Source organism: Neodiprion pinetum, chromosome 3 (genome assembly GCF_021155775.2).
Source record: "Neodiprion pinetum isolate iyNeoPine1 chromosome 3, iyNeoPine1.2, whole genome shotgun sequence".
In the NCBI taxonomy this organism is placed as follows: domain Eukaryota; kingdom Metazoa; phylum Arthropoda; class Insecta; order Hymenoptera; family Diprionidae; genus Neodiprion; species Neodiprion pinetum.
In genome coordinates this window covers 40794587-40805763 of record NC_060234.1, presented here as the reverse complement: position 1 = coordinate 40805763, position 11177 = coordinate 40794587, and the positions used below count along the sequence as shown (strand labels likewise).

General features: G+C 42.0%; 1 protein-coding gene across 9 annotated transcripts in view; it reads right to left on the bottom strand.

The window, feature by feature from the left end:
- LOC124214519 (uncharacterized) overlaps positions 1 to 11177 on the bottom strand; it is a 278457-nt gene continuing 267280 nt past the window's right edge. For 8 of the 9 annotated variants that reach the window (XM_069134330.1, XM_046616850.1, XM_046616845.2 and 5 more), the window contains exons 2-3: positions 10869 to 10989; positions 1 to 3896 (exon numbers count right to left, since the gene is read on the bottom strand). In XM_069134330.1, the coding sequence (XP_068990431.1) occupies positions 1327 to 3896; positions 10869 to 10983 (2685 nt within the window). In that variant the 5' untranslated portion in view covers positions 10984 to 10989 and the 3' untranslated portion in view covers positions 1 to 1326. Of the gene's footprint in view, positions 3897 to 10868; positions 10990 to 11088; positions 11108 to 11177 lie in introns of those variants that run through there. The other variant, XM_069134331.1, reaches the window with a different exon arrangement.

Here is an 11177-nt window from a genome sequence, read left to right as displayed (position 1 = left end):
TCGTGATAATATATCTTTTATTGTTAATAATAATCAATAAAACATGACCGTCAGGTACAAACATCATACGTAAACAATACAATAATATAATGCTACATTACTTTCGAATCAATCGTACGGAGACAACGAGCGCGTATAAATAATAGCGTGTGTTTTACGTTCATTCGTGCTGATATTTTAATTCTTTATTAAATATCTTGTCTAATTACTATCTTTTTCTCCATCTTATCTAGTGTAATCGCAGCAGATACTGCAATAACGGTAATAATACATTAGCAACATATACGTATACATATATATATATATATGTAATATATATATGTATTTGAGAGTAAATGATAATAATGAAAATAATAATAATAATAATCTTAGCAACTATTAATGTGTATTCAGCGATGTACATCTACTATATTTACGTTTGATTGTTAGTGCGTAATCGATATGTTTGGTAACTGGTATAAATAAGACTAGTGTTAATACCTATATATGTATAATATTATACGATTAGGCGCGTAAATATACATAAATAATTTAAATAAAATAAATAAATAATAATAAGAATAGCAATAACAATACAGATCCACGCTAATCACAAATTATATGATTATAATAAGTATGGGTGAATTATGTGTATAAATGGTCGTATAAATAAACTGGGATAAGCTAAACTTTGAAATATGATGTGTTTATACTTTTCTCCTATATAATTCAATACTTTCAGCTATAGCACGTTCACGATTATAAACTACACATTAACATGTGTGTATATAGGTATATATATATGTATATGTATATATGTATTATTTTATATGCCGTATATATATTTCATAGCCCTAATATACAGTATAAATTAAATAATTTCTCTGAAATATTTGTATAAATTTGAAACAAGCGTTACGGCAATTTGTCGACTGACTGATTACGGACTACTTTCGAGTTCTACCTACGTATGATAATGTAATATAATTCAATAACAGCGATAACGATGACGTAAAATCCTATATCCTTATTCTCGAACGACGTCACTCCAAATCCGATACTGGCACGTGAAAGTGAAAACAAGCGAAACAGTTAAAACGTAATATAAATAAATAAATAAATAAGCAACGATTAAAATACAATTTATAATATGTCGAACTCAGGGTGAGCAGTTCTCAATCAATAACCCAGGTCAACTTCTATCAAACTAATTTTGGAATATCTCTTGAAAAATCTCTCTCATCTCCTCTTTGCCCGGAAAGGGGAAACGCACGCATGCGAGTACGAAACGATTAACGTTATAAAAGGCGACAACAACTCAACAGCGACAACATGCAGCACGTACATCTAATTGTTAATTTCTATAGTCGTGAGTGAATTGGCCCTTCGGTGTTCCTCGACGTGGGATTCCGGCCGAAGGGTGAAACCGCTGAAGTTGTTCTCAACGAGACTGATCAGGTCCTGTTCCTCGACTCTCTTCCGACGTGGCTTTTCCTTTTCCTCATCGACGAAGCCCGGCTTCTCCTGAACGCTCTTATCCCCAATCCGACTCTTCGTGTTCTCGTTTATCAGCTGTTCAAGCTTCGACGGTCGCTCGGTGCTCGCCTCCCGGATCTCGTTGTACTCGACGGGCACGCCGTGCCTGTTCACCGAGGGCTTGTAGGTCTTGACCTTCGAGTGTCCCTGGATGATGAGGTACATCGGGCCCCGGATCGGCTTGGCGGGCTGCTTGTAGTGCGAGAATATCGGATCGGTCGTGAGGCTTGAGACCGTGGTCGTCGGAGCCGCCGTTGTCGAGGTGCGAGTCACCCGGTTCATCTCGTTGTTCAGCAGGTGGGCCAACGGCGACTGGTTCTTTATGTAATCCGTGACCAGATCGAGACTCGAGGTCACCGTTTCCGGTTGTGAAACCGAAGATGCCGCCGTCGGCAGGAACGGAACCTGAGGAGGAGCCGCCGCTCCGTTCGCCGACTGCATCGAGTTCATCTGCTGGTCAGGAGGACTCTTCGTCCGAAACGATTCCGACTCCATGCCTCCCGTCATTCCAACTTCTGGACCAGGCGTCGCATACATCGAAGGACTGCGGTGCTGCATCCCCTGAACGATCTGGTGATGATGCTGATGCTCGTTGAACATCTTCTGAGGCGGCATCGACGGCACGCCTCCCGGAGGACGCCTCATACCGTTTCCCACATGTCCAGGCATCATCGCGTGACCTGAACTTTGACTCAGTTGGATCATCGGCTGGGTGTTAGGCCCCGGAAATACCGATCTAACTGGAACCTGGTTGATCTGGTTGACCTGGTGGGCGTGAGCCATCTGGTTCATTTGGTTCATTTGGTTCATTTGCATCATCTGGTTCATCTGGTTCATCGGGTTCATTTGACTCATCGGGTTCATCTGGTTCACCTGACTCATGTGGGACGGATGGTGGTTCATGTGGTTTATTTGGGGAATGGGGGCGGGTGGATTGGTGATGGAATTTGGCGGGGAAAGCGGTTTCGAGATTTGAATATTCTGCTCAGCCTGGGTTGCGAGACTGTTGAGTCGACGATCGTCGTGAGTGACGTTGGGCGGTTCAGTGTTAGATTCCGAAAGGGTAACGTTCGGTTTCTCGACGTAGTTGGTGGGCATGATAACAGAGACAGGTTCCTTCCGCTTCGAACCCCCGAATCCAGCGTCGACAGGACCGGCATTGGCGACAACGATGTGCATCTGCATATCCGAGTCAGCGGACGAGGGTTGGCCGACCACAATGTCGCCGGAGTCGTTGTCGTCGGTTGAAAAGATCGACGAGTGAAGAACGTTGCCGGATGGAGTGGGAGTTTGATCAATCGAGTTATCCTGTGGCTGCGACTCCTTCTTCCCTACCACCACCTCCTCGTTCTCAGAATTCTCACCGTCCACGATAATGTTCGCATTCTGACCGATGACCACCTCATGGTTCGACGAGCTGGCCGCCTGGTGATCACCGCCCGTGTCGAACTGCTCCTGAGCGTTGAACGGCGTCTGCCAAGTGACCTGATTGGCCTCTGAAGATGGACCACCGTTGGCCAGCCACCCTCCGGATATCGTCTGCGTCGAATGGTAGACGAGATTCGACTTCTCGAACGACACCGAGGGCGTCGTTACGGACTGGAACTTCTGTCTGGTCGTCTGTACCGGCGGGGTATAGACGCTGTTCAGCCCCTCGACCTGCGACAGCTGGTGCTTCGGCGGAGGCTTGGACGAAGACTGCACCGGCCTTGGTGGAGGACGTGGCTGTGAGAAAGAGTTTATATGGGAACTGATGTAGCTGAGCCGTTCATCCTGAATCGGACCTTCTTCCGTTTGCGTGCTGAACTGCTGGTTCTGATCGGCGTAGACCATCTTCTCCTTCTGCAGTGTGAAGGTCGGCTGAGCGGCATCGATCGGCTTGGGAACCACCGGTGGAGGTAGCATCATGGTGTAGGGTTTGGGTTTCTGGTTGTAGAACGGACTGGGATAGTAACTGGCCGGAACGTTTTGGATCCGGTTATGATTCCGGTAGTCAACCATGCCGTTTCTGAAGTTCGTATTCCGCACTATCTTCGGTGGCTCGGCCCCAGTGCTTCCTGTAAAATCGTTGCGGTGTAGAATGTGCTCGTTCTTGTACTGCTGATCCGGGCTCTTGTTGAACTTCGGCCCGTCGACGAACTTTAGGAACTGTTCCGGGATCTTGGGGCTCGTCTTCTTCGCCGTTACACCGAGGACCAGGATGTCCCTCTTTGCCGAGGGTTCCGTGGTGTGCGAGTCCAGCCAGTACTGGACCCGGTCCAGGACAGGGGGCACGTAGTCGAAGGTGGGGTCGTTCTTCAGAGGATCTCCCCGACCCAGCGGAGTCCACTCGTCGTAGTCCATCCGCGGAGAAAATACCCGGGAGCGGCTCTCGTTTGCGCCTGGAATGAGAATGCGAGGTGAAAATTAAAGCCACGCGGTACGTGCTGTGACGGTAATCAACTGCGATAACATAATAACCAATTACTATACAGTCGGTTGATTTAATCCTGACTATATATTATAATACGCCCGTTCTTCCTCTCGGTACGCAAGTGCGGACGGTAGATTATTACAGCGTGGTGAAGAATCGAAGGGAATATGAGAAATGACGTTTGACAGATTCGATTCGAAAGTCAGCGCGGGTTTCGTTTAACGGGCAGCCGTCCTGTTTCGGACTCCACCGAACCGGCTTAACTTCCCTGCCATGCGCAACTTCAATTTCACTCAAACTACAATCGATCATGCATCCCGCATCCACTCCACAAAACCGGGTTCATACAGGTGTCGGAAATATTACGCAACCTGGAATACGATCGTGGAAAAATATATCTGCGGCTTGCAAAATGAGGTTCGCAGCTGTACTGCAGCTTTTTCTACACCTTGGGAAGTACAAAATGTTAGAAATTTAGTTTCATCGTCCAGAACGCTCAAGTGTTTTCTTTTTGCTCGATGTGGGAACCTGCGATTTGGTCATCAGCATTTTTTGGCACCATACACAAAGACCTTTCAATCCAACGCTACGTTTTTCTGCGTTCTTTACGATCAAAACGTCCAAAGCGCCGTCTAGCCTCACATCGGGAAACGTTTGATGCTCGTCGCAACCAGTTCCTGGATGCAGTGCAGTGCACTTTGCGCGACATGATGGAAGGGAGGCGCCAGCGCCGGGTGAGGTCGACACTCGACACATGATGCAGGTTTCGACTTCGCAGCGCACGTACAAAAGCGAGACACGGACGGAATGAGCTATGCGCAGCCGTATATCCAATCTCTCGTTTTACATAATGTTTGCCGTGCATACAAGGTTGAACCTGTACGTGCCTGCGAGGTAGATATTATACACATACGCCACGAGACCCGGTGGTAAGTGCGTCTCTAGTGGGCTGCTGTATCCACTGCTCAATCGAGAAGAGCAATCAGGGTTAAGAACACTCAACGAGATTCACAGTGTCCAGTCAGTCGCACGTGATAAAAGCCCTCTGAGGCTCTTCCGTTTTCGCGTAGGTAGCTGAGCTGATGAGGCCATAAGCGAGTTTATTTATTTTCTTTTTTTTTCATTTCTGCAAAGGTGGTCGCTGAGTGTCCTTATTACGATAGCGATAAAACTGGGGATTTTGTCAAAAGCCCCATCAAACCCGAGCTCTTTGACACTTCCACAGGTATTCCATGCCACCATGCTGTTGCCCTCCCCTTTAATTCCGTCCGACGAATTAACGTTCCTCCCTTCGTTCGTCGATAAGACGTTGAGCTGCGCGGAAGATGAGCGGGAGTTTGTAAACGAGTCGAGGCACCTCGGAGTCTGTTTGAACGAAGTGTACAAGGTATACGTTTTACGAATGTGCTGGAATTCATGATTCGGGATTGAATTATACCTTATTCAAATAGAAACGAATAAATTAGGGCACGCGTTGAACCCGCGCGCCATTTCCGAACGGAGATAAATTCTTTATGAGATAAAGTCTGGTGGTAAACTTGGTCACATTGGCAGCTGATTCAATATTTACCGAACCACCTACATGTATTCCTATACCCAACCGTGGCACGTATATTTACCTACCTTATAGAAGGCAAGACCGAACTCAAGCCGACTGCTTTCCGACCAAACTTTAAATTGAATTCGGGAAAACTGGTGAACCGGAATTGGATTATGCAGGCCGTGAAACGAATTTCATCAGAACCTATCGGTCGCGAAATTGGTTACTCCGAGAAGTTCATTAAGCAGAGTGCGCAAGTTTGAAATACCTGCAACGATTGTCATCGATCAATTGAATATAACCGGTTCTCCGAACAAGGATACCAGCGTGGGAAATTTTCTGCCGATTCTTCCGCAGGTACTCTAATGTTATTAACAATTAACGATGCTCGAGTAATTACGTTGCAAATTCGACGGGTTACAAAGTACGGACAATATGTCAGAAAAAGAAATTGGATAATGTATCCAACGAAACAATGATTGGCTTCTGTTAATTACACTGAAACATCGAGTCGAGAAGACGATAGACGTAATATCGAAGAAATCTCTCCGTTTAATGCAATTCAGTCTGTTTATTGTGCGGCAGAGTTGATTAGCTGAGTGAGCTGTGTTCCGCTTCTCGGTTATATCACGTAAAATATACCAAAGCAGTGATTCCCCCTGCCTAACCTTCATAGCCTACTTTACGATTTACAATTTAAAAATAATTCCTGAATTTCATTCCGTCGTCGTTCGAATTTTAATTAACGCTTTTATAATCTGGCCTTGTACAGCACTCCTTTGGTATCAGTGGCTTTCCTGCATCTAATACGGCAGTTTATCTGCTCTAAAAAATTTCGTTCGAGGAATTGCTCGACTGTCTTCCGCGTCGTTTCACGCCACACACCAGATTCGTGACCTGATACGGTATCGAACTTGGTGAAACTTTTTCCGTTTTCTATTCTCCCGTTTTATTACACTGCTGATCGTTAGAGACCCAATATGGAATCGATTATACGCGAATGAAGTTTCAAAGTCGGTTCAACTTCAAAAATCAGCCGAAATGAATCGATCAAAAACGGAGCTCAAGTGGAAGACGAAACAGCAACGTAAAAAAATTGCGATTCAGGTTTTTTTTTAAACGCATTTCACGGGCGCAAAAACGGAGGCGAAACCCGGGCGAGAATTGTGGATAAAAAATTGAATTGAGGAGTACAAAGGTGATCAGGGGGATAAAAATTGGATTTAAACGTGACCGAGGCATCATTTGAATCTTGATTATTTTCGATTGTAATTATATTTCCACTGAACGCGAGCGGATCGATTTTACGCCCGTATAGCTCCTCCTCACCTGGTAATGGTGATGGTGATGGCAGGTCAGTGGGTCATGTTCCTCGCACGTGCATGTACATGTTTCTATCGAAGTGTTGGTACGAGACGCGAACACCTTACGTACACACGACTCGCTGTATATCGACGTAAAAATGGCCAGGCGGCTTCTTTAACTCCAATTTGTCTGTGCTAAGAAGTACAACTTCCGCAAAGTAACAAGTAAAGCTCAACTTTGACAATTTGGAAAAATATGGCTCGGTCACTTATCGCGGTTATTTTTTCTGAACCATAATTTTTTACTGTTGTTTTTAAGTTGGATCAGAAATGATCCGTCACGTATGAAACTTTTTTTCACAAATCCTGTTTAACGCGAGGAAGCAGCAATCCTCATCAAAAATTACCTGATTTTTACGTGGTGAGAGGAGATTTCTTTCTTTATTAACAATTTTTAGACCAGAATTGAAATAGCTGTACAAAAAAATTCTGTTAATAAATTCTTTTCCATTCATACGACAGAAGTTTACATTGTCAACGTTTGGAGTCAATCAAAATCGAAAACAAACAAACGATCAGCTTGTGAACTTACGACGATGGTTTCATTTTCCTTAATAAAGAATACTAATTTCAAAAAAAATTGTCATCAATCGATAACAACAAACTAACTGAAATAACTTTCAGACGTGACTCAAGTTCTCACTTCAATCCTGTAGCTACGTTCTCAAATGAATTAGAATTTAAACATGAATGAAAATCATGAACAAGGCGCGATAAAAAACGATGAAAAACTCTCCTTTCGCCCGTCAAATAAGATTAGATATTATAGGATCACCTGTGAAGGAGGAAAAAATCTCGCGGCTTGGGGTGAAAAAGCGAATGAAAAATGAACCTCCCGGCAGAACTCTAATAAAAAGTCACCCTGAAAATATGCGACGAGTATCTGTAATATCCTTGCGGACTCTTGAACCTGTTTGACCTCCTGCTCTAGCTGTGCTGCTCGCCGGCTTTTTAATTTTAATTATAGGCCTGACTCGTTCGCTCACGGTGATCCCTTCCATCTTTGTAGGTAGGTAGGAAGGTGGGTAGGCATAACGCGTATTGAACAGCGACTGCGAAGCGCGTTAATCACAAGCGCGCGGAGCAATTTGGGCCCTTTAAAGTTAAGAAGGCCCAACCGATCGCCAGCCGACGCCGCTACGCGACGGCCACGTTTCAAGTCGTTTCCTCGTCCGAAATAATCCGCGGATCTCGTTTTCGCCAATTATTGAAACCCTCTTCGGTATAATGAGATGTTCGAATTTTTCACTATACGCGTGTAGTGCAATTAGCGGTTAACCGTTGGCTGATTGATCCACACACGTGTCAACATCTAATTGGAAATTATTCTTTTGCCTGCCAGCATTGACATTATGCATAAATTTACATTTTCATCATTTGTTTTTTCTTTTTTTTTTTTTTTAGCAAGAATGTAAGCACAGGAATATATTTTATTCATTCATTTATTTGTGTACAGGTATAAATATAATATATATATATATATATACTCGTACAAGTGTCTTACAACGGTTGTAATTTTGATTTTATCTCTTTATTATATCCTCGCATATATTTATTTTCAAGAATTAAAAACGGCATGATTAAATCAACCTGTTCGTCTCTAAATGGACAAAATAAAGTCAACCTCGGATGTGAATAATAATTTATCTTGAAAGATAAATATGTTCGGAATGTTTACGTGATAAAAACGCAGCCGTAAAAACGTCGTAAAAATTATGCATTTAAGCCAGGTGTAAAAATGAGATGAGACGGATTTAAAAAAAAAAAAAGAGGAAGAAAAAAATTCAGCCAAAGATACCCACAATGCATTTGACAATCGTTTTTCACGCACCGGTGAAGCCGTTCGATAGTCAGACAAACGCCAATGTGTGTAATACGTCTCATCGCTAAAGTAAAAGCTTGACAAAGTAATTGATCGACTGAAGAGATAATATAAGAGGAACAAAAATGCGACGGAATGAGATCCCACGTTCTATTTTCGTTTTTCTAAGTATATCTAATCTCTTTCTTTGGCCTGTTCGACATTGGAAAATCATTGAAAAGGAGCAAAAACGAAAGAGACCTGAAATGAGAAAGAAACTGCAGACGGGATGAATGTCTCGACAGACGTAAGTTTCTCGTTCACTTTTTTCTCCTCTTTTTTTCTCCTATAAACTGTCATTTTTTTTTTTCATTCTTTTTTTTATTGTTTTTCTTTTCCTTACAATTTTCTTTCCCACCGCGAGGCACCGAAAAGCTCGTCGGCTTTACGACTCCGCGTAATTGCGCCCTCCGTTTCCGCTTCTGCCTCTACATCTCGTCAAGATGGGACCAAGAAAAGGAAAGCAAAAGATAAAAAAAAAAAAAAAAAAAAATCGAATAAAACCCGAGGAGCAAAAGAGAGAAAAAGAAAACATAAAAAAAAAAAACTTGGGTGAATGCGCGCGCGTACTTCGAACCACCCAATTCTAACGACTAACACGAATCGCGTGATTGATCTGTCTGAGTTGATTGAAACATCGGCGATACGCCTTGTAAGAGTTATATGTACCTGGTATACATATATATATATATGTATATGTATATATATATACATATATTATTATACTTATATAGGTATATAGAAGGCAGGTTACACGCTCTGCACGGAATTGCCTTATGATGACTGCGCGACGATGGCATTAACAAAAATAACAATAACAATAATAACGAAAATCACAATCACGATATAATTGTAGTAATGATAGTGAAAAAAGGAACAAAAAAAAGAAAACAGAAATAGAAAGAAAATAAAAATGAAAGAAAAACGGTAGTAATAGAAATGATAGTATATGAGCATCAGCGGGATATTATAACAGTAATCGATACAGAGGAATGATCATGGGAATTCGTTGTACCCATAATTATATTCCACGCATTTCTACTCCCGATGATCGCGGACAATAGTTTTTTCTTCTTCTTCACTTCGTCTACTCATTTTATTTTTTATCCAAATCTTGACAATAGAATGAAATGTAATCAACGCTTCGATGATTATCAGGTTGTCTCGCACCGTGTTGATGATAATTAATTTTCGGAACATAGAAGGTAAAAATGGATAACCAATGGTAGACGAATCAATTTGTTTAACGATCACTGCGAAATCGATAGAAAGTGAAATGTATAGTGTCTGTAAAGAAATCTCACAAACAAAATAGTTATTATATACCATACGTTGAGATTGGAGAGGACAACTGTAATTACATGCTCGTATATAGGCATACGTACACGCATATCTATGTGGAAGAAGTATATTATAATAATTAGTCAGTTATTCGGACGGATTGAGACGTGGCCTAGAGAAAGGATTCGACGGAAAGTCTGATATTGTTGATTTCTTTAATTCTTTTCTCCGATTCAATCGCGGAGAAATTCATTTTGTTTTTCATTCGGTGAGTTGAATCTTGTACATCGAACTTCGAAACAACAACAACTGAATCGAATATAACAAAAAATAAAACACTGGTCTGAAGGATAAAATATAGGTTGTTCATCGAATTCCCAGAATTTATTACTATCGAATGAGAAACAGACTGGAGAGAGTGGTTTCTGAGGCAATTTGTACAGATCCGTATTTCTCGCCAGCTTGCACGCATTTTTATAAACAAGAAGAATCACGTGACCTTTCAGTAACGATTATAAATCGCGGCGATACGTAAATCTATGCATTAAACAAAACAGAAATTTGAATTCAGCTGTAAAATTTTTCTATGTTTGTTCAGAATCAAAATTCAACCGATTATTTTTTGCGTGACATTGAAATTTGTACACGATTTAAAAAAATTAACAAAACTACTTCGATCTTCCAATTTTAATTTGGAAATTACCGGACAGTACAATCCTTGCGTAAGTTGGGATGTGAAAAATATTTTCTCTCAACACTCTCACGCACTATCCAATATCGAAAAATGAGCAAATAATTTTACACATCATATTTCCGTTACAGCGGAGTGAAAATCGCCCTCTTATCACGGCATTTCTGTGACCCAATTTTTCATTCCGAAGAAAGTGACATTACCGGTTTTGTTTTCGACGAGTCCGGTCATTTCTATCTGGCAGTTGACGCTGCAGCTCAATATCGAAGCCAGGAAGAGCAGCGATCCTGTCAGATTTGCAGCTCGTGGTATCAGCATCGTCAGCTGTAACAAAAAAATGCAAGAAAAAAAATTAAGACCGATCATTACCGAAACGAATAACACGTCTTACTGCGCGTATTTGCCATCATTATCATCACTCACGTTTTTATTTTATATCTTATTAATTTTTTCTTTTTTCCTCTCCTTACGAGTAAAACGAAGCAAGGATTATGTGAACTAGCAGAGAGGAA